The sequence below is a fragment of the Podarcis gaigeae genome, assembly GCF_964106915.1.
Source record: "Podarcis gaigeae genome assembly, chromosome: 10".
NCBI lineage: Eukaryota > Metazoa > Chordata > Lepidosauria > Squamata > Lacertidae > Podarcis > Podarcis gaigeae.
This window is the reverse complement of record NC_139686.1, coordinates 5031192-5055507: the sequence shown is the minus strand read 5'-3', so window position 1 is coordinate 5055507 and position 24316 is coordinate 5031192. Positions and strand designations below refer to the sequence as shown.

At 45.9% G+C, this 24316-nt stretch overlaps 1 protein-coding gene and 1 long non-coding RNA gene across 2 annotated transcripts in view; one reads left to right on the top strand and one right to left on the bottom strand.

The window, feature by feature from the left end:
• Positions 1-24316, top strand: part of LOC310826376 — a 218884-nt gene that overhangs the window by 29308 nt on the left and 165260 nt on the right. The gene's annotated exons all lie outside the window — the stretch shown is intronic.
• The window catches only part of STRIP2 (striatin interacting protein 2), a 68900-nt gene that overhangs the window by 11543 nt on the left and 33041 nt on the right, over positions 1-24316 (bottom strand). The window contains exons 6-15 of the mRNA XM_083700168.1: positions 22369-22437; positions 20434-20540; positions 17257-17384; positions 15090-15275; positions 10335-10558; positions 9231-9296; positions 5494-5557; positions 2919-2990; positions 2167-2241; positions 1260-1357 (exon numbers count right to left, since the gene is read on the bottom strand). Of these exons, the coding sequence (XP_083556294.1) occupies positions 1260-1357; positions 2167-2241; positions 2919-2990; positions 5494-5557; positions 9231-9296; positions 10335-10558; positions 15090-15275; positions 17257-17384; positions 20434-20540; positions 22369-22437 (1089 nt within the window). The remainder of the gene's footprint in view (positions 1-1259; positions 1358-2166; positions 2242-2918; positions 2991-5493; positions 5558-9230; positions 9297-10334; positions 10559-15089; positions 15276-17256; positions 17385-20433; positions 20541-22368; positions 22438-24316) is intronic.

The following is a 24316-nucleotide window of genomic DNA, read 5'->3' as shown; positions in this document are numbered from 1 at the left end:
ATTAAGGAGGCCGTGGGGTTGTGAGGAAGGAGGGGGACCAAACGAGGCTGCCCAATGATTTGTGAAAGGAAAAAAAAAGTCACCCACCAAAACCCCACGGAAAGGAAGGTTAGTACAACTGGCAAACCTCATCCATGAGAATTCCCCTCCATTTTGCTCATTTGAAATGTAATTTATTTTCTCATTAACTGATAGAGAATTGTGAACTGCCCTGAGACCTGTGGGAACATAGGTGGTACACAGATTTTAAGAGTACTAAAGGTAAAGGTAAAGGGACCCCTGACCATTAGGTCCAGTCGTGACCGACTCTGGGGTGGCGGCGCTCATCTTGCTTTATTGGCCGAGGGAGCCGGCGTACAGCTTCCGGGTCATGTGGCCAGCATGACTAAGCCACTTCTGGCGAACCAGAGCAGCGCATGAAAACGCCGTTCACCTTCCCGCTGGAGTGGTACTTATTTATCTACTTGCACTTTGACGTGCTTTCAAACTGCTAGGTTGGCAGGAGCAGGGACCGAGCAACGGGAGTACACCCCGTCGCGGGGATTTGAACCGCCGACCTTCTGATTGGCAAGCCCTAGGCTCTGTGGTTTAACCCACAGCGCCACCGGCATCCCTTTAAGAGTACTAGCAGAGCCTAAATGCAATCAGAAGGTCCACTGCAGCCATATTCTAACATGCCAACCACTGCTACAGCTTCTATTGCTGTCTGCAAATCCTAATGAATTTGGTATTATTGCTGCTCTGTAGGGGCATATATATTACCGTATTTTTCACTCTATAAGACGCACCAGACCACAAGACGAACCTAGTTTTTGGAGGAGGAAAACAAGAAAAAAAATATTCTGAATCTCAGAAGCCAGAACAGCAAGAGAGATCACTGCATAGTGAAAGCAGCGATCCCTCTTGCTGTTCTGGCTTCTGGGATAGCTGCGCAGCCTGTATTCACGCCATAAGACGCACACACATTCCCCCTTACTTTTTAGGAGGGAAAAAGTGAGTCTTATAGAGCAAAAAATACAGTAAACCCTGCCACAGCCTTCTGAGGATTCAGCATTACAACGAAGGAAAAAGACACTCGCATATACATCCCAAAAGACCATGTTTCAAATGGGTAAGCCTGACTCCCAAAAAGTTGATCTGCAAGAAGTGTGCGACATCCATCACAGAAACCTGACGGACCTTCGCCCATTGCCCAGCTCAAGCTCAGGGGAGATGACACGGATGTCACCCAGCAGGTGATTTATCAGTCAAGCACTTACGGCATCTCCTCAGGTAAGACGTCGGCCAGGATGTTGATGGAGTCTGTCTTGGCTTTGGAAGTTGGCGCTGCAGCTAACAGGATCTTCAGCAGTGCTATCTGTAGCAGGGGGGAAGACCCGCCCCAGACCCCAAATCAGGCACGTTAACATATGAGAGTGCTGGAGGTGAATTAGTTAAACAAGTTACCCAATCAGAACCCAGGCATCCTCAGTACATAAAGATAGTAGGCTACTTTGATGTAGTTTGTTAATCTTCAGATAGATCTTAAGGGCCAGGAAGAGAGTTCACAAAGAGATGGTAAATACTGCCATCCTGTTTACTCCTGTTTATGACCTCCGGGGTTTCCTAAAAGCATTCTTTCTTGCTTTCCTCTTCAAGTAAGAAATAGTTTCTTTGTAGTTAAAAGAATTTCTCTCATCTGACTTTGTCCCACGTGGGTTTGTTTGTTTTTGAAATGCTCAGAGGAAATCCGATTGGTTCTTACGAACACTGTGTAAAAAGTTCTTTTGTGAATAAAACGACCTGGGCTGAGGGGTGGACGGGATTATTATTATTGGCACCTCCTCCCAGAATCTTGCTGGTCAAGCCCCATGTGTATTCTATTAATCAGAGTCCAATCCTTCCTTGCTTTGGGAATGCTACAGGTGCAGTCACTGTCTCTTAACCTAAACTACTTCACAGGGCTGTTGAGAGGATAAAATGGGAAAGGGAGAGAACCGTGCCACACCACAACGAGCTTGGAGAAAAGGAGAGACATGAATGCGATCAGTCAATGTAATCCAGTTGGCCACCAGTGCAAACGGCACACGAATGATTTGCCAATGCCCTTTCCCCATTGCTATGTCTCAGCACTGCTAAGGTCCCGATCTTCATTTTCCCTCCTGCATGCAGACAGATGATACCCACCATGTACTGTGGCAAGTTGTACAGCATCACCCGGTAGAGTATTTCGCAGGGCGTCTCCTGCACGTCCTCTTCCCCCTGAAGCACAACAGGACGGATACAGGAGGGAGAGATGGGAAGGGAAGGCTGTGAAGTGCAGCTGTCACACCATTTTCCAAACCAATCAGAAAACAAAAGGGGGTACAGGGCAGCTCCACTTGCAGCCCAATACTCAAAACCAGGTGCTGTTTTTGACCTTTAAATCCCTATGCAGCCTAGGACCCACGTACCTACAGGAACGCCTCTCCTGGTATGCCCCACAGAGGACCTTACGGTCCACAAATGACAACACTTTGGAGGTCCCAAGTCTCAAGGTGGTTAGATTGGTCTCAACTAGGGCCAGGGCCTTTTCAGTACTGGCCCCGACTTGGTGGAACGCTCTGTCCCAAGAGACTAGGGCCCTACGGGACTTGACATCTTTCCACAGGGCCTGCAAGACAGAGCTGTTCCTCCTTTGGTTTGGACTCGGTCTGACCCTTATGTTTCCCTCCCCTTAGGGTCTTGATCTATGGGCTGCTTTTAAAATGAGGCTGAATTGACCTACGCCTCCATGGACAGCTGTGAGTCCAATAAAAGCCCCGTACATCCTTCTAGATTTGGAAACTTTCCTCTTGTACATTTTCAGGTCAATTAGAACGAGATTTAGGAGCAGGTATACGCTGCTGTTCTGAAAAACTGGGGTGCAGCCCAAGAGACCGACTCAGAAGGAAGCTTACCAAAGACATGGGACACTTCTCCAGCTCCTCTTCATTCCTGATCTGCACTTCGGAGATCGAGACATATTTATGCTGGGGGACAAGATGCAAATGGGAGGCTTCAGTCAAAAGATCACGGCAACTTGAGCGGCAAACCAGTGGGCAGCCCCAAAGGGTGATTATTAGACACCCCCAGAGTGGAGGGCACCCTCGGGTTCCTTTCTCATTGCACCACCATAGCAGGTGGCCAGAGAAAGAATTACTGTAGAGGCATTTCTGAGCAGTTAGCAGGAACTTCTAGGCAAAGTCTTCCAGGACCAAGAGCTATGGGAAGGACACTAAGGCATAATCCCTTGGCTCCAAAGGCTTTGCTGAGAGTCTCTATGTAAGCTGGCCCAATATATCTTCATTCACGGTGGCAGCAATGACTGAGGGACTAATGCACAACTGACGGGACGTGGGTGGCGCTGTGGGTTAAACCATAGAGCCTAGGACTTGCCGATCAGAAGGTCGGCAGTTCGAATCCCCGCGACGGGGTGAGCTCCCGTTGCTCGGTCCCTGCTCCTGCCAACCTAACAGTTCGAAAGCATTTCAAAGTGCAAGTAGATAAATAGGTACCACTCCAGCGGGAAGGTAAACGGCGTTTCCGTGCGCTGCTCTGGTTCGCCAGAAGTGGCTTAGTCATGCTGGCCACATGACGCGGAAGCTGTACGCCAGCTCCCTCGGCCAATAAAGTGAGATGAGGGCCGCAACGCCAGAGTCGGTCACGACTGGACCTAATGGTCAGGGGTCCCTTTACCTTTACTTAATGCACAACTGACAAGTCCTTGTTAGGATTTCATACTCGCCAATGCTGATTTTGTGATTGGTTATATTTCACACGCCTGTCTGAATGGAACCTGAGAAAGGACGACTGTCTTATCTCTCTTCCGGTGTGAGAGTCTGTGAACCTGTACCGTATTTTTCGCTCCATAAGACACACTTTTTTCCTCCTAAAAAGTAAGGGGAAATGTCTGTGCGTGTTATGGAGCAAATGTGTGGTCGGTCGCTGGCTCCCTTTCTGGCCCCTTGCCCCGGCCTCCATTCTTGAATGTTCTGCAGACGGAGGCAGTTCCCCCCCCCCCCCAGCAATTTGAGACTGGCTGATTAGATTATCTGTCTGGAAACTGTAGAAACAGCTCCCTTTCCTTTCCTAAAGAAGCTGCAGAACTGTGAGTTGAACCCCACAAAAACAGGATTTTTTTCCCTTTGCAAAAGAAGCTGCACAACTTTGAGCTGATCCTCCAAAAACAGGGTTTTCTCCCTTTCCTCCTGTAAAAACTGGGTGCGTCTTATGGTCAGGGCATCTTATGGAGCAAAAAATACGGCAATTTCACTATTACGCTGTTCTGTTTGTTCTCGGAGCTGGAGAGAACAGATGCCATAATGCTGTTGTCTGTAAATATTCTGTAAATAAATAGGACTGTATTTTTTGCTCTATAAGACTCACTTTTCCCCTCCTAAAAAGTAAGGGGAAATGTGTGTGCGTCTAATGGAGCGAATGCAGGCTGCGCAGCTATCCCAGAAGCCAGAACAGCAAGAGGGATTGCTGCTTTCACTGTGCAGCGATCCCTCTTGCTGTTCTGGCTTCTGAGATTCAGAATATTTTTTTTCTTGTTTTCCTCCTTCAAAAACTAGGTGCGTCATGTGGTCTGGTGCGTCTTATAGAGCGAAAAATACGGTAGTTTAGAACTACGATGCCTCTTTCTTTCGCTGTGTCAAGAGAGAAGGCTAGTGTGCATAAATCAAGTTGGTTTATGTCGCTGGAGGGCCCTGGAGAAGAAGGGGATGTCTTTTCCAGAGCTATGCTCACCGGAGGACGCTCAGATGTTCGGGGTGGGGGCTGCAGATAGCCCAGAGCGCTCTCCCAACAGCCCCCACCCCACAAAACCCACCATCAGAAAGAGAGGCGCCATCATGTAAGCGCCTAAGTTAGAATTTACCTGTTTTAAGGTCTTTTAAGGTGGAGGGAGATGTGGTGGACCTGTGGTAAAGTGAAGGGCTTCTGGGAATTAATTTACAATGAACTTAAAAAAATCTTTAAATATACTTTTCTAAAAAAGCCCAAAGCCTTTCTACTGGGATTGACAGGAAAGGAAATTTTTAAAAAGCCTCTTTCTATATGCCATGGCGGCAGCAAGAACTATGTTGGCCCAGAACTGGAAAACAGATGTAATACCTACTATTATGGAATGGCAGGTTAAAATGATGAATTATGCAGAGATGGCCAAAATATCAGGAAAATTAAGAGACCAGGATGAACAGAAGTTTCAAGAAAGTTGGAGTAAATACTTGACGTATATAAGAGACAACTGTAAAACTTTAAAGACACTGGCAGAGTTAGAATAACTCTAACAGTGTATGGTAGATAAAGTAAAACATATAAAAGGCATGATGTTAGAATTTATATGATACTTACTGAAGGAATGGAGGGAAGTCCAAAGCTCGGCAGAGCTTAGATAAATATGTGATTTATTTGTATAAGGTATGTATGTATGTATGTATGTATGTATGTTCAATGGAAAATCAATAAAAAAAAATTAAAAAAAGAATTTACCTGTTTTAGGGTCTTCACACTTTCGTGAATGGGGCGTGGTAACCCCACTAAGGTATCTGTGTCCCTGAAAGAGAGAGGGGGGAGATAGGGGGCAGGAATGAGAGGCTTCGTGTCAAACCATCATCTAATTACCCATAGTGCAGTTGATCTCTCTATCAAATAACAATTTCTCCACCTTGCATCACCTTCTATTTTTTAAGCTGTGGACCATGCAACAACAAACACGCAAGCCATCGTTTGTTCCTGTACCTCTCAACCATTTGCATTGTTAAAATATAAATATAACACAGACTCAGAAAGCCTAGTAACTGACTGACAGATTCGCCTAATTTGACACGGTTTTCTGCAATTACCTTTAAGCTCAAACAAACAGGGATTGCAATAGATTCTCTCCTCTTACTGGATGAGTTACATATTTTCTCTCTCATCAAGTAGAGGCTGTTAGATCATGAATTTCAAAAACATTATCCTATTCAGCCCTCTGTATGCGCATCTGTTTACTGACGTTTGCGGCCTCATCAGGGAATGATGCCCAACTATTTTTATAATTTAGATACCCCTTTGTATCGTAGAGTTTTTTTAATTAGCCCGTTTAAATGAATTCCCCTTATTTGTAATGTCTGGAAGGTTCCAAAAAAATACCTTCCAGAATAGACTTTGCTCTCATGGTATGATAATAATAATAATAATAATAATAATAATAATAATAATAATAATTGTTGTTATTATTATCTATACCCCACCCATCTGGCTGGGCTTCCCCAGCCACTCTGGGCGGCTTCCAACAAAATATTAAAATACGGTGGTACCTCGGGTTAAGTACTTAATTCGTTCCGGAGGTTCTTAACCTGAAACTGTTCCTAACCTGAAGCACCACTTTAGCTAATGGGTCCTCGCACTGCCACTGCACGATTTCTGTTCTCATCCTGAAGCAAAGTTCTTAACCCGAGGTACTATTTCTGTGTTTGCGGGGTATGTAACCTGAAGCGTCTGTAACCTGAAGCGTCTGTAACCCGAGGTACCACTGTACAGTAATGCATCGAACATTAAAAACTTCTCTAAACAGGGCTGCCTTCAGATGAATACACCAGATACAATATAGCATATACCATATACAGTAATACCTCTGGTTACGAACCATCCTCCTTGTGAACGCTTCGGGTTACGAGGTCCGCTAACCGGAGGTAGCTGCTCCTGGTAGCAAACTTTGCCCTGGGCTGGGATGCGGGCAAAAGTCGCACTCCAGATTGGGAGGCCCCATTAGCAAAAGTGTGCCTCAGGATAAGAACAGTTTCCGGTTACGAACGGATCTCCGGAACGAATTAAGTTCATAACTGGCGGTACCACTGTAATTTTGTTTTGTTTTTTAATAAATATTTATTGGCATTTTCAAGAAACATATAAGAACAAAAACAAAAATAAACAACAACAAAAAATAGCAAAAAATACAAAAATACAAAACTTAAAACTTAAGACAAAACAATTAAAAACACATAAAATTTCAATTACTTATTTTCTTTTAGCTTGTTTCTCAGACCTCCTCACACCTCCCCTTCTTGTATTCCAATTTAAATTATCAGCTCAGCAAGTCCTTAACTTATTTCTCCACTTTGTTAGTGATTTATTCTAACATGCTGTTATTTTACTTTCCTTCTTTCTTCCCTTTCCTCAATTTATTTTTGCAAACCTTATTTTTATTTAATTTGACAACCAGTTTTAACTTATCCAATTTTAAACATCATTACTTATACTTCATTACTTATTCTTAAACCCTTTTCCTAAAGTCGACCAAAATTTCCCTTCCACGATTTTCCCAATTTCCATACAAATAGCAAAACAAAATAAATACAAAGCAAATTATATTTATATACCCTTTGGATTCCCAAACTCCACCCACCCTTTTCCCGGTTTCAGTCCCCAACGAATGTCCATCAATCTCTATATACTATTTAGCCTGGAGATCTCACGTCCGAGGCTCTTAAGTCTCTCTCAGTTCCTCTCTGCTGGTCTTTTTGATAGTCCTTAATGTTAAACCCACTGTACCACAGTAATTTTGAACCTGGACCCTGCAGTCATCACCACAGGCCCTTCTTTGTGTGCCTCCTCCAGAACGGGCCTTTTCTGAAATGTCTGCTGCACGGCATGATGACATTGGGTGGCCCAGGCCCCCCTCAATCACGGAGGCAAGGGGGTGCAAGCACTCCTGGAGGAGCGCAGAGAGAGAAAAATGCCATGGTAATCTGTAACAGCGAAACCAGCTGTCGAATTGGGCCTAGAAACTAATTGGCAGCCAATGCAGTGGGAGCAGAATTATCACTGTACAGTGGTACCTCAGGTTAAGTACTTAATTCGTTCCGGAGGTCCGTTCTTAACCTGAAACTGTTCTTAACCTGAAGCACCACTTTAGCTAATGGGGCCTCCCGCTGCTGCCGCACCGCCGCTGCACAATTTCTGTTCTCATCCTGAAGCAAAGTTCTTAACCCGAGGTACTATTTCTGGGTTAGCGGAGTCTGTAACCTGAAGCGTCTGTAACCTGAAGCGTATGTAACCTGAGGTACCACCGTATGCTCAAACCGTTTTGCTCCAGTGAGCAACCTGGACACCTAGTTCTGACGAGGCTGACGCCCCACGTATAACATGTTGGAGTAATATAATAATAATAATAATAATAATAATAATAATAATAATAATAATAATAATAATAATATTTTATTTATACCCCACCCTCCCTGGCCAGAGCCGGGCTCAGGGCAGCTAACACCAATAAAATCACTGTAAAAACATAATGGTGGGGGAACCAATTTAAAATACAGGTTAAAATACAATTTAAAATGCAGCCTCATTTTATGAGTAGCCGATGGATCAAGACTATAAGGGGAGGGAAACATAAGGGTCAGACTGCATCCAAACCAAAGGCCAGGCGGAACAGCTCCGTCTTGCAGGCCCTGCTAAATGCTCTGCTGAAAGGAATTATTTTTTGGGGGAAACCACATGGGGCAAAAGGGTCAGTTTTCTGACAATCAAGCTGCACCACCTCTAAGATCATAGCTGTCAACTTACAGATTTGAAAATAAGGGACCAGCAGCCTCGGAAATAAGGGATTTTCCGGGCACAGGTATGTTCAACTTCTGAGCCCCTCCCAGCCAAAGGCAGAAAGCCCAGCCAGCAGCCAAACGAAGCCTCAAGCGGTGGTTCCCACAGCACAGCAACCCGGCAAAGGGGATGCAGCAAGGAAAACCACCGTCACCTCTCCGCTGGGAAGCGCTGAGCAAAGGCGAGTCCCCAGGCAACGTGGCCGATTTGATCAGCACAAGGCATGCAAGCTCCACACCCAGTCGTCCTTAGACTCCTTATTGGGTGAGCAACGCAGCCAAGCAACACAGCTGGAGCCTCCCTCCTCCTGGCCGGCAGGGAGGGAGGGAGAGGAGCTGCTTCCTTTGAAACCCGGGAAATTTACGGGACATCATCAATAAGGGACACGGTGCTGGGATAAGGGACTTCCCCGCCAAATAAGGGACGGTTGACAGCTATGTCTATGATTAGAGCCCTGACATGCATGGTTGCAAACCCACTGTTAGTCTGCAACATGCAAGCCAGCTCCTAGGAGACAAGTCTCTCCTCCATTCAGCCGGCAGCCCAGTCAGTGATCAACGTCGAGCAGAAACCTTCATCTCAAGAAGCCGAAAACAGCCCCAAAGTGCAACCCTTCTCTCCCCAAACGCAAAATGATAACTCACCGCCCAAGCGTGAATCCAATGAACTTATTTCTGCTCGCCTCCAGGAAATGTTCTATGTCTTTCTGTCTGGAAGACAAGCAGGATGTTGCAGCGGCAGCGAGGTGGGGGCAGAGGTGGAATATATAACAAAAGCACACCATACATCAGGGGGAAGGACGGGGGACGACGACGACCCTCTCCAATATCTAGGCAGCTTGAGAGGAAACATTATGCCTCCAGCCGATCTGTGTTCAGATGGCATCACACAGAGGTGAAAAGGATTTATTCTGAATATGGGTTTGTAGGCCAAGCGCAATAAGCACGCAAGCCTCTCTACATCACAGCTCTCGCACAGAAGCAAATTAAGTGCTCATCGCATTCCAAATAGCCTCAGGGACTTCAGATTCAACCATGTTCCCTGTTTTATTTATTCTCTTTGAAAAATCCAGTTCTTTTTCTTTTGAGGGGTGGACTGCAACAATTTGGATATGGGCACACAGTTTGAAGGATGCCCCTCTCCCAGGGCTGGTTTAGCCACACAGCAGAATTTAGGAATTTCTCATGCAGAAAACCAGGGACGCGGGTGGCGCTGTGGGTTAAACCACAGAGCCTAGGACTTGCCGATCAGAAGGTCGGCAGTTCGAATCCCCGCAACGGGGTGAGCTCCCGTTGCTCGGTCCCTGCTCCTGCCAACCTAGCAGTTCGAAAGCACGTCAATGTGCAAGTAGATAAATAGGTACCACTCCAGTGGGAAGGTAAACGGCATTTCCATGCGCTGCTCTGGTTCGCCAGAAGCGGCTTAGTCCTGCTGGCCATTACCTGGAAGCTGTACACCGACTCCCTCGGCCAATAAAGTGAGATGAGCGCCGCAACCCCAGAGTCGGCCACGACTGGACCTAATGGTCAGGGGTCCCTTTACCTTTACCAAGCAAAAACCCACCACCACGTCAGGGACAAACACACTAGTCCTGCCCGCTCGCCCTTGCTTTGCTAGCTTTCTCCTTGCAGGGAGATTCCAAAGATGCAACCTGAGTTGCTGCAGCCATTCCACTACCAAGCACTTGCACGGATCAGGCCCCAGGATGGGATCTCGCTCCGAAGGGTAGGATCCAGGGGTGGGAATACCTGACTTTGGGGGCCCAGGGAAGCCCCTTTGGGAAGGAGACTCTCTCGACGGGCGGGCGCGGGGCCGACACGGCCTGGATGACAGTGTCCCGCTCCAAGAGGTCCAGCTCCCCTTCGATGCCATTGTCAATGTCATCAGGCTCCTCCTCATCCACCAGCACCTCATCGTTCTTGAATGGGTCCCTCTCGTTGTAGATGTCGAGGCTGTCCTGTTTCATCAGAGGCTGAAGGTGAAAGGAGGAGAATGACTGTTTTGGTAGAGAGGAATTTAGTAGCCCATCCACAGCTGCCTCCAGAGCTGCTCCACCCATGAGGCGGGATGGATGGCGGCTGGGGGACTGCTATACGGTGGTTCCACTCCTTTCTCCTGGGCCGTGTCCAGAAAGTAGTGTTGGGGGATGAGTGTTCAGACCCCTGGGCTCTCACTTGTGGGGTGCCTCAGGGTTATGTCCTCTCCCCCATGCTTTTCAACATCTACATGCAGCCGCTGGGAGAGATCATCAGGGGGTTTGGGCTGGGTGTTCATCAATATGCAGATGACACCCAGCTCTACCTCTCTTTAAATCAGAACCAGTGAAGGTCCTGTGTGAGTGTCTGGAGGCGGTTGGAGGATGAATGGCGGCTAACAGATTGAGGTTGAATCCTGACAAGACAGAAGTAATGTTTTGGGGTGACAGGAGGCGGGCGGGTGTGGGGGACCCCTGGTCCTGAATGGGGGAACTGTGCCCCTGAAGGACCAGGTGCACAGCCTGGGAGTCATTTTGGACTCACAGCTGTCCATGGAGGCTCAGGTCAATTCTGTGTCCAGGGCAGGTGTTTACCAGCTCCACCTGGTACGCAGGATGAGCCCCTACCTGCCCGCAGATTGTCTCACCAGAGTGGTGCATACTCTAGTTATCCCCCGCTTGGACTACTGCCATGCGCTCTACGTGGGGAAGCCAAGTTACAGGGAACCAGGCAGAGGGCCTTCTTGGTGGTGGCTCCCGTCCTGTGGAACGCCCTCCCAACAGATGTCAAAGAGAAAAACAACTACCAGACTTTTAGAAGACACCTGAAGGCAGCCCTGTTTAGGGAAGCTTTTAATGTTTGATGCATTACTGTATTTTAATATTTTGTTGGAAGCTGCCCATAGTGGCTGGAGAAGCCCAGCCAGATGGGCAGGGTATAAATAATAGACGATGATGAAGCAGCTGCCTTGGGTGTCAGAAACGCAAGATGTGGCACTCCACCACTTCTGCTGGAACGTCCCGCTCAGAGTTTTGCGAAAGGGAACCATTTCAGCGCAGGGCCCTGCTGCCCATCTTCCCTTCCCCTGGGGATCCAGCAGATCCTTCTGATGTTGCTACGATCACACAGGGGCCCCACAAGCTGCCACCACGGGCATGCAAAGTCAATATCCAATATTGCAAGCTTGGTGTGGCAGCAGAAGTTGGTGGTCCTATCACATGTCCCTGGCTGCAAAACTGATAGCGGACTCCTGGATACGTATTTTCCCTGGCTGCACCACAACTAGATTCACCAAAGCCAGAGCCTGAACATTTCTCCCCCCCCCCCCAAAAAAAAACAGTCTAATCTCTGTATTTGGTTGGGAGGAAACAGAGGTGAGATAAGTTTGCTTCAAAACAGCAACTTAAAAAAAAAAAAGTTTATGAGTTGTTGTTTTAGTAGTTCTAATCCAACCCTTGAGATGTAGAAGGTTAAAACTTTACATTTGTTTGGAAACTTAACTGGCTATAGGAAAAATCAACATTTTAAGCAGGGGTGAGGGGGGTCATTTGGGCTTTTTCATAAGCCTCCTCTAAAAATATCATTTTAACAATAGACCATTAAAGACGGCCTTCCTTTCTACCAATGAACACAACTTTGCAGCCGTATCTTACGCGTATTTATTCGGAATGCCACTGAGTTAAATGGGCTTTACTTCCAGGAAAGTGGCCATACATTTGTAGCCTGTCCTTGACAAAGGCTGCAATTTCCTACCACTTACCTGGGAGCAGCTCAAAGGGACTTCTTTCTCATTTATTCATTCCAGGTTATTTCTAGACTACTAATTGTTCAAACCATCACTTCTGAGTAGGCACGCAATAGGTTTGCACTGCAGAAATCTCAACACTTCTTGAGGCAGCTACAAAACACCCACATTCGCCGAGGTTTTGAGTTTTGCTGAAAGGTAATCACTTTTAATCAGGCATTTAATTCAAATGAGCGGAGGGAGTGGATGCAAACACATTTTTTAAAAGGGAGGTAATGTGTCTGTTATGCCTGAGTTGGCTTCAAAATGAAGTCCATATCATGGTATCAGTTTCATAGTCTCTGACCTGGTAATATATCACGAATCACGATGTGTGTATTTTGCGCGCTACGCAAAAATCGGGAAAGAAATGGTCGTTTGGAAGAGGTGGATGAATTTGGGTATATTAAGGTTAGACCTTCAGACCATATAGTCTGAAGCTCAACATCAAAAAAACGAAGATCATGGCCACTGGTCCCATCACCTCCTGGCAAACAGAAGGGGAAGAAATGGAGGCAGTGAGAGATTTTACTTCCTTGGGCTCCATGATCACTGCAGATGGTGACAGCAGTCACGAAATTAAAAGACACCTGCTTCTGGGGAGAAAAGCAATGACAAACCTAGACAGCATCTTAAAAAGCAGAGACATCACCTTGCCGACAAAGGTTCGTATAGTGAAAGCTATGGTTTTCCCAGTAGTGATGTACAGAAGTGAGAGCTGGACCATAAAGAAGGCTGATCACCAAAGAATGGATGCTTTTGAATTCTGGTGCTGGAGGAGACTCTTGAGAGTCCCATGGACTGCAAGAAGATCAAACCTATCCATTCTGAAGGAAATCAGCCCTGAGTGCTCACTGGAAGGACAGATCCTGAAGCTGAGGCTCCAGTACTTTGGCCACCTCATGAGGAGAGAAGACTCCCTGGAAAAGATGTTGGGAAAGATGGAGGGCACAAGGCGAAGGGGACGACAGAGGACGAGATGGTGGGACAGTGTTCTCGAAGAGACCAACATGAGTTTGAGCAAACTGTGGGAGGCAGTGGAAGACAGGAGTGCCTGGCGTGCTCTGGTCCAGGGGTTCATGAAGAGGCGGACACGACTAAACGACTAAACAACAACAACAAGGTATCTAACTGTTGAAGATGCAATAGAGATAATGCTTCTCTAAAACATGTTTTTTCATTGTCCTATATTGAAAGATTTTTGGCAGAAGGTAACTGAAACCACCAACAGAACTGCACGGAACAGCCTTACATTTACAGAGCAAAATATCCTCCTGAGTTATATACCCAGAAGATGGAACCTTCCAAAGGACGATATGAGTGGACTTTCTGCGCCCTGACCACAGCAAAAGACTGATACTGATGAACTGGAAAAAATAAAAATGTAGCTCCCTTCTAAGACTGGATTGAAGACTTAAACAAACTCGCAACATATGAACAACTTGCATCTAAACACAGACAAATTCATGATATTTGGAATCCATTCTTACAAATACTGTAATAGGTTAAGATCTGGTGAAGTGGAATAACAACCTTGTAAAGTATAGTTTTGGGTGCCCCCCCCCCTTTATTTTCCCTTCTATACAGGTTTTTCTCTCTTTTATCTGTATCTCACCATGTTTAGTGCATGTATAATCACAGACTTTTTGAACTTTAAATAGAGATTTTTTTTAAAAAAAGTGGGGGAAACCATGAAGCCAGCCATAGCTCCATCCTGATTCCAGACTTTGCAATATATCAGTACACAAACAGGATCCGTTCCAAAGGTCTGGCCGCATCCCGAGGAATTCACAACCGGAGGACCATTTCTGCACATGCGCGCAGCGCAGTTTAGCGCTTCTGCACATGCGCATGCGGCGAAACCCGGAAAAATACTTCCGGGTTTGCCGTGTTCACATCCAAAAGATTACATATCTAGAGGGATATGTAGGCAGAGGTACGACTGTATATCACAATGTTTAGCTAGTGATATACCGTATTTTTCGCTCCATAAGATGCATTTTTTTCTTCCTAAAAAGCAAGGGGAAATGTCTGTGTGTCTTATGGAGCGAATGCGTGGTCCCTGGAGCCAAACTGCCCAGGGACAAAAAGCAGATCATTGCTTTTTTTTTTAAAGAGGGAAGGGGATTGTTTGCCGATCGGGGAGAGAGATAAGGGACGCTAGAGATAAAGGAGGCTGCCTGGGAGGGGGGAGGTAAAGACAGCAAACTTGCAAAGGGATGAAACAGGAAGACTAAAGCAATAAGGAGAGAAATTAGAAGAAAAGGAGGAGCAAAAAACTGCTCCAGCTAAGGAAAAGGCACTAAGGCAAACAAGAGGGAAGGGAGTGTTGAAAGGAAACAGCTGATCAGTGGGATCGGAATAGAGATAAGGGTCACCCCAAATTCACCATCAGATCACATAGCATGGCCATGGCTACAGCCTGCACCCAAAAAATATTGCACCCACTGTTTCGTGGGGCAGCAATGGCGCAAAAACATGGTTCCAAAGCACGGATCCACATGGATCCTCAGGATTTTTGCATTGGGTCACCCCAAATTCACCATCAGATCACATGTCTGTGGCCACAGCATGAACCACAAAAATCAAACATCCACTGTTTCGTTCAGAATATTTTTTTTTTCTGGTTTTCCTCCTCTAAAAAGTAGGTGCATCTTATGGAGCGAAAAATATGGGTATCGCCTGGGTTTTGCCCAGTCCTGGCTGGCCTTAGAGAGGTGATCCCCCCCCCCCAAATCTCCTACCCTCCTGCTCCGGTGCCCCCGCTTCTGCTGCTGCTGCTCCACCAGCTCAATGGCGTAGGCGGGGGGAGAGGCTGCCCGCATGCTGCGCATGATTTGGATGCTGTCCTCTGGCAGGGGGGGCAAGCCCAGTTCCTGACGCTTCTTCACCTTCATGGCCTGCAGAGAGTCAAAGCCTCCCAGGGTGAACTGCAGAGGCGAGAGAGCGAGAGCGAGAGCGAGAGCGAGAGCGAGAGAGAGAGAGAGAGAGAGAGAGAGAGAGTTGGTCCCAGGCATAGCTGTCAACTTACAGATTTGAAAATAAGGGACCAGCAGCCCCGGAAATAAGGGGTCAGTGGCCAAAATAAGGGATTTTCCAGGCACAGGTATGTTCAACTTCTGAGCCCCTCCCAGCCAAAGGCACAAAGCCCAGCCAGCAGACAAACAAAGCCTCAAGTGGTGGTTCCCACAGCGCAGCAACCCGGCAAAGAGGATGCAGCAAGGAAAACCACCGTCCCCTCTCCACTGGGAAGAGCTTGCAAGCTCCACCCCCCAGTCGTTCTTATACTCCTTATTGGGTGAGAAACGCAGCCAAGCAACACAGCTGGAGCCTCCCTCCTCCCTGGCCGGCAGGGAGGGAGGGAGAGGAGCTGCTTCCTTTGAAACCTGGGAAATTTAAGGGACATCATCAATAAGGGACAGCAGCGGGACACGGTGCTGGGATAAGGGAGTGTCCCGCCAAATAAGGGACGGTTGACAGCTATGGTCCCAGGTGGGTCCTCAACAACGCAGCCTGAGCTGAGCAGCTGGAGGCAGTGGGGTCATCAGAGCATCGGAAGACTCTGGATCAGGCCAAAGCGGACCCGTTCCACCCAGCATCTTATGCTCACAGTCGCCCCAGTCAGCCACGAGCCCACGCTGCTTGTCCTAAAGCACCATTTGTTGGAAAGACATGGCAAATTTAACGAACAAATAAACAAGCAAATGCATATTTAACAGTAAATCCAGCAGGACTGAACTGATATGCTTCTACAAAGCAATTCCTGCACTCTTGTCTTGTCCAACTGTTGCTGATGGTGTGAGATATATTTTTTTTGGCTCCATCTGGGGAAAGTACAAAGTTCTAAAGACAGCTCCAATACACACCATTCTGTAGCCGCCGCCCCCCGGCCACAAAATTAAGCTTGCAAAAATCATGCAAGCTTTTTAATGTGCAATGCTTTATTATGTTTTTATATATGTTGGAAGCCACCCAGAGTGGTTTGGGCAACTCAGTCCAATGGGCGAGATACTAGCTGCTTTGCTTCTCAATATAATCCAGTTGGACGCGGCTGACGCTGGGGGTTAAACCACAGAGCCCAGGACTTGCCGATCAGAAGGTTGGTGGTTCAAATCACCGCGACGGGGTGAGTCCCCGTTGCTCTGTCCCTGCTCCTGCCAACCTAGCAGTTCAAAAGCACGTCAAAGTGCAAGTAGATAAATAGGTACCGCTCCAGCGGGAAGGTAAACGGCGTTTCCATGCGCTGCTTTGGTTCGCCGGAAGCGGCTTAGTCCTGCTGGCCACATGAACCAGAAGCTGTACACCGGCTCCCTCGGCCAATAAAGCGAGATGAGCGCTGCAACCCCAGTCGGCCACGACTGGACCTATTGGTCAGGGGTCCCTTTACCTTTCTAATCCAGTTGGCCTCTGTTATTTTCTCCTACCAATAGGTAAAGGTAAAGGGACCCCTAAACATTAGGTCCAGTTGTGAACGACTCTGGGGTTGTGGCGCTCATCTCACTTTACTGGCCGAGGGAGCCAGCGTATAGCTTCCAGGTCATGTGGCCAGCATGACTAAGCCACGGAAATGTCGTTTACCTTCCCACCAGAGTGGTACCTATTTATCTACTTGCACTTTGACGTGCTTTCGAACTGCTAGGTTGGCAGGAACCCATTAAGGACTCTATATGGGCTCTTGGGTACCCCAGAAGGGAAAGAGAGCAGGTTTTTTTCTTATAACATAAGGAAGCTGAGCTCTGGGTAAGTGCCTGGAACCCCCGACATCTCTCGCCGCTCAGAGACCGGGGTGGCACGTAACAGAGCATCTTTTCTTCAAGACCTACGGCAGGCGTGATTTGCCAAAGGCCACAAACACACGTCGCTTGAGCCAGAGCTGCTCCTGTCGAAAGGCAAGCTCAGAATCTCACTCACCACGAGGACCTTCCAGAGCAAAAGCAAGACTTTCTTCATGGGGAAGTGAGGAGCGTGTCCGCTGCAGAACTTGGTCACCATGGTGAAGAGCAGGAGTGCAAACGGCTCCTCGCCGTGCAGAGGAAAACCTGGGAGGGTGAGGTGAGGAGACACAAGTCAAAAGGGGCCGAGTGTGGGGTTTTTTTTGCAGGGCTATGGATGCAATACAAATGCAATAGGAAGGAAGAAGGAAGTCAGATTAGTCTCCACCAGAGCCAGGGCCTTTTCAACACTGGCCCCGACTTGGTGGAACGCTCTGTCTCATGAGACCAGGACCCTGCAGGATCTGATTTCTTTCTGCAGGGCCTGTAAGAGTTGTTCTACCTGGCCTTTGGCTTGGAATCAACTTGATCCCCTTCCCCTCTTTCCTTTCTCCTTCTGTGATGGAACTCCTATTTGGGGACTTCCCTGGCTTTTTTCTGGCCCATGTAGGACCAGTCTGGATTGTTGGCCTTGGTGAAGATTTGACGTTTTCATCCCCCAAAAGTTTTTAATTTGAGTTTCTACTGAAATGAGGCTGCATTTTAATGTTGTATTTCTTTCTCACCTCTTTCCACTGAGTGATCATGAATGATCTCTCCACCTTAGTAGTTCCTTATAATTTGATAAGAAGCCAAAGTTTTTGGCTTAACTCTTGTCTGTGTCTGTCTTACCCTCCTGGTTAGTTGAGCCAAATTCTTTTTTTGTTTGTTTGCCTGCCTGCACTCATTATCGTACCAACCCAATTTGCCCAAAAATCCTCGCTGGATGAGTGACCCGGTTTAGTTAAAAGCGGTCTTAGATCTGCAAAGATGGACACCATGCCTTCAAAGGGATCCAGCCATGGAAAGTTGATGAACTGGACTTCAGCGAACAAAAGCTTATGCCTGAATATTGTTCCATGCACCGCGATCTCTGAGCAGTGGGAGATTTCCCCTCTTTCCTCTTTCCTTTCTCCTTCTGTGATGGAACTCCTATTTGGGGACTTCCCTGGTTTTTTTCCGGCCCACGTAGGACCAGTCTGGATAGCTGGCCTTGGTGAAGATTTCCATCCCCAAAAAGTTTTTGATTGGAGTTTCTACTGAAATGAGGCTGCATTTTAATGTCTTTTAATCTTGTTTTTAAGTTGTATTTTAATCAATTGTTTTATACCTGGTCTTAGCCGCCCTGAGCCCGGTCTTGGCTGGGGAGGGCCGGGTATAAATTAAATTTATTATTATTATTATTTATTAATAGTGGTAGAGATATGTACTGGACCATCCACAAGTCGTTCTCTTTATATGTTCTTCCCAAAGCTTCTCCAATGTTGCTGTTATCAGTTAGATTTTCCTATTTGCTTGCGAATGAGGTCTCCAAATGACTTCCATTTAAATGCAAGGGTCTTTTTAGTGTTGGCTCCCCGTTCGTGGAATGCTCTCCCCAGGGAGCCTCACTTGACACCATCATTATATATCTTTAGTCGCCAGGCAAAAGCGTTCCTCTGTAACCAGGCCCTTGGCCTTTAACGGTCTGTGGCGTCGTAATGCAATCGCATATAAATAAAAATTATAAAATTGCATTTTAACCTGTATTTTAAATTGGTCCCCCCCCCCATTATGTTTTTACTCTGATTTTATTGGTGTTAGCTGGCCTGAGCCCAGCTCTGGCTGGGGAGGGCGGGGTATAAATTATTATTATTATTATTATTATTATTATTATTATTATTATTATTAGACTACAGCTGCACAGGTGTTATTGGCTCAGAGATGGAAAGAAGAATGACAGATCAAGTTGATGGATTATGCTGAAATGGCTAAAATGACTGGAAGAATCAGAAATCAGGAAGACCAAAATTTCAATAAGGAATGGGGGGAATTTATAACTTATCTCAAAAACCATTGCAAACAGTTAAAATTGTTAGTAGGATTGGAATAACACGTAGTTTAATGGTGAAATTTGGATACAACAGAGAGGTAAAATATTTGGATTATTATAAAAGATGTAGGAGGAAATGATTAACAATAGGACCCACAAACAGTTCGTCGCGTTCATTCCGGATCTTCCCCATCAACTTTGCCAACTCTACGTATTCCACCATCTTGACCTGCCATTCTTCCAATGTTGAAATTTCTATTTCTGAGCCAGAAGTATCCTTGCAGCCATTGTGGCATACATAAACAAATTTACATCTTTCTTTTTTAATTTCCTCTCGGACTGGAGCAAATTTGTATTTTATGTGAAAGCACATTGTAAACATCCGAAAATGTTTGTGGGCTTGAGTTGAAATGTTTTGTAATGTGAAAATAAGGAACCGATTGACATATAAAGAGGTGAAATATAAAAAGAAGATAGAAGGTTAAAAACCATAGAAATTTAGTAAAGATGTTTGGGAGAAAGAAAGAGGGAGGGAAGGAGGTCGATGCTCAGTTTGAGCAATGCTTTAAGTTACAGAATTATGTAACAGAATGTGAATATGATAAATATGGAAAACTCAATAAAAATTACTATAAAAAAAATATATAAAAACAAACTATAAAAAACCAATAGGACCCACAAAAGGAAGGAGGGAAGTCCAGGAGATTCTCTGGAATCTGGTTTCTATGTTGTATAGGCGACTGTAAAATTTTAATATTAAAAACCGAATAAATAAATTTATTTAAGGCCAAAAATTGGGAATTACAAGAAGTACCAACAGTGGAGGAATGGCAGATGAAGATGATGGACTTTTGGGAGTTAGCCGACCTGACCGGAAGAGTCTGCGACCAGATTTAAATAAGTGATGTTGTAGAATACTATGGTTTCAAAGAAAGAAAGAAAGAAAGAAAGAAAAAGAAAGAAAGAAAGAAAGAAAGATGTTAATTCACTAAGTAAATTTTATGTGAAAATAGTTTTGGAAAACTGCTACAATGATTTATATGGAAACTCAGCCAGGGGGACTCGAGGAAGACACCCAACAATGTGAACAAAAGTGGAATTATTACAGTTAGGATAAATGTTTGCTTGTTTTCTTTTTGATGTTTTCTTTTTATTTGTTTGTTATGAATTTGGAAAACTAAAACTAAAAAATTTGAAATAAAATAAAATAAATAAATTTATTTGAAAAAGGTAATAATTCTAGACTACACAGAGGGAGGAGAAGAAAGCCCCCCGTGCCCAATCAGAGAATTGACCAAAACCTACTGAGCTCAGTCCTGAATGTATCGCGGGCGGCCTTCCACGTTGGGGGGTCCGTCTCCATCTCCACCCGCATGGCTTCCACCATGAGGTACATGACGCTCAACAACACCCTGGCGGGAAAGCAGAGAGGAGAAATCAATGTCCCGAAGCAGAGGACCTGAACCCATTGCCCACCCCAAGAGAATGACGCCCCCCAATGAAAAAAATGTTCCCAGCAAGGACTTCTAAAGTCCAAAAGCCAAAAAGAAGCCCTGGGGGAAAAGATTGGAAGAATGTGGAAGAATGGCAGATGAAGATGATGGATTTTTCGGAGCTGACCGGAAGAGTCCGTGACCAGCAGGAGGAGGAGTACCAGGAAGAATGGATGAAATTTAATGATTATTTAGTTAAATACATTAAGTTAAATTAATTGGAAAAAGCTTGTTAACCAGATAGGCTTGGGATTTAAATACGTAACGTGACGAATTAATATGTTTAATGCTGAATGGAGAAGAAAGAAATATGTTAAATGATGAAGTTAATGATATAAGAATTTTTATGTGGAAAACCGTTAAAACAATATACACTGACATTCAACTAGGGGGATACGAGGAAGTCACTTAACAATGTAAATAGGATTAGTTTCAATATGGTTATGATTTACGTTTGTTTGCTTATCTGTTTGTGTGTTTATTTGTGTTTATTTGTTTGTGTGAAAATCAATTTTAAAAAATGGGGGGGGGGGAGATTGGAAATAAGGCTCTCTCTACATAAGGGGTTCCCAAACTGAGTGGTACCTGGGATTACCTGCGGTTACTGGGTATGGAACAACTGATTGGTTCAAAATTGGGAAAGGAGTACGACAAGGCTGTATATTGTCTCCCTGCTTATTTAACTTATATGCAGAATTCATCATGCGAAAGGCTGGGCTGGATGAATCCCTAGCCAGAATTAAGATTGCTGGAAGAAATATCAACAACCTCAGATATGCAGATGACACAACCTTGATGGCAGGAAGTGAGGAGGAATTAAAGAACCTTTTAATGAGGCTGAAAGAGGAGAGGGCAAAATATGGTCTGAAGCTCAACATCAAAAAAACGAAGATCATGGCCACTGGACCCATCACCTCCTGGCAAACAGAAGGGGAAGAAATGGAGGCAGTGAGAGATTTTACTTTCTTGGGCTCCATGATCACTGCAGATGGTGACAGCAGCCACGAAATTAAAAGACGCCTGCTTCTGGGGAGAAAATCAATGACAAACCTAGACAGCATCTTTAAAAGCAGAGACATCACCTTGCCAACAAAGGTCCGTATGGTTCAAGCTATGGTTTTCCCAGTAGTGATGTATGGAAGTGAGAGCTGGACCATAAAGAAGGCTGATCGCAGAAGAATGGATGCTTTTGAATTCTGGTGCTGGAGGAGATTCTTGAGAGTCCCATGGACTGCAAGAAGACCAAACCAATCCAATCTGAAGGAAATCAGCCCTGAGTGCTCACTGGAAGGACAGATCCTGAAGCTGAGGCTCCATTATTTTGGCCACCTCCTGAGAAAAGAAGACTCCCTGGAAAAGACCCAGATGTTGGGAAAGATGGGGGGCACAAGGAGAAGGGGACGACAGAGGACGAGATGGTTGGACAGTGTTCTCGAAGACACCAACCTGAGTTTGACCAAACTGTGGGAGGCAGTGGAAGACAGGTGTGCCTGGCGTGCTCTGGTCCAGGGGGTCACGAAGAGTCGGACATGACTAAACAACTAAACAACAACAAACCGGGGGGTGGGTGTGCTAGTGCAATTACCTGGGCAGGTTGCTAGGAGGCCAGGGAGGTAGCAAGAAGTGCTGGAGGTGCAGATGGCTGAATCAAGCTCATCTGATTGGAATTTGAATAAATGTGCAATTAATTGTTTTTAATTTTACTTGGTCGTTTACCGACAGTCCCAGGGCAACATCAGGGACCCACCTGAGTTCGGTACTGTCAGCTAGGGAGATGGCTGGCTTCCTCAAGGCGCTCCCAGATGCTTGGCTGTTGCTGGAATACACACACAGAAAAGATCGAGTCAAATGCCACCAAATTGTTCCTTCTGGAGACTTTAGATTGGGGGTGGGGGGCGGAATCACTGGCAATTAATTGTACCCTGGCAGATGGCTTGCAATTGCCGGACTTGGGGAAAGCATCCGTCTCCTGCTAGCAGATGGAGGGGAAGTACGACAATCGCGGAATGTGGCAGCTTTTAAAATTATTTTTAAATTATTATTTCTGACAAACAGGGTGAGCCAGCACGGCCAAATTTTAATCACCACCTCGCTGCCACCCAAATTTGCCTGCATGCCACGAACCGCTTCTGAGATCCTTCTCTATGCAAACCATCAGAGGCCCAGTGAGTCAGCGTATGAGAGAGAGAGCGCCTTTTTAGTGGTGGCCCTCAGAATGACAATCAGGGAAATTATTTATTATTTCTTCAGTTTCTATCCCGCCTGTCCTCCAAGGAATTCAGGGTGGCAAACGCAATTCTCCACCTCCCCGATTAAATCCTCATAACAACCCTGTGAGGTAGGTGAGGCTGAGAGACTGGGGCTGGCCCAAGCTCACCCCGTGAGCTTCAGGGGCTGAGGGAGGATTTGAACTCTGATCCCTCAGGTCGTAGTCCAGCGCTCTAACCACTGCACCACCACTGCCCCCATCACTGGCCGCAAGCAGCAAAGGCCATTTCACTTTAGGACCACCTTGCCCCACATGAACCCTGTGAACCCCTGGGGCATTCTCTTTTTTTGGGGGGGCTAATCTTTTTTTTTTTAATTTAAATTATTTTATTGGTTTTCACATATTACTTTACAATACAGATATACCAAAGCCAACACCATTTCCTCCCCATCCCCCCATACATTTACATTTTTATTTCCTCAATCCATCATGTCAGGGAACTGCCATCGGAGCCAGAGGCGGAGGGAAGGCTCCACAGGAATGCCGGAGAGGGTCCCAGCAGGGAGAGAGGCAGCCCATCTGCTGGGGAAGGAAATCAGCGTAACACCGGTGGAGAAGGGGGGCAGATGGGGGAATCGGAGAGGAGGCTCCAGGACTCTTCGCCGGAGACCAGCGGGGAGAGCACGGGTCCTCCGCTGCCCACACCGCAGGGAGAGTAGGAGGAGACTAGGCGTCAAAGAACTTCTTTGCTGGAAGACGTTCAAGAAATCCACACTGACAGATTCTGTCAGCGACTGAGACAGCCACGGATGGGTGTCTGTCCGGACAGAAAGGGTTCAGCCAGGTAACCTAGCCAGGAGTGGCAGCAACTTACGCACGAGCAACCCCTAGAACCATTACACATCATATTATTCTTTTCTCCTTCCTCCCACTCGATTTCCTCCACATTATACAATTTACAATAATCTTTGCATTCTACAACCTTCTCAAATCATCTACATATTCTTATTATCTTTCCTTACTAATTAGTCTTCCATCCAGTACTTCACATTTTAATCCAGGCACATTAGCATATCTTTTTTTTGAGCAATATTTTGCCATATATTCATCAAAACATTTCCACTCCATTCCTCCTTTGTGGGTATAGTTTGTGACTTCCACCTAGCAGCAATCACTATTCTAGCAGCTGTACTTGCATATAGAAAAATCCCCCCCCCCTGTGGTATCTCATCATCTATCAATCCAAGGAGATATGTCTCTGGTTTCTTTGTTATTGATATTTTCAACATCTTCTTTAGTTTTTCATGTACTACTATCCAAAATTTATTAATTTCCTCACACCTCCACCACATATGTATTGTTGTTCCTAATTCTCCACCACATCTCCAACAGAGGTTGGATTTTAATTTGTGTATCTTTGCCAATTTAACTGGCGTTAAGTACCACCTATAGAACATCATTATAAAATTTTCTTTAATTGTATATG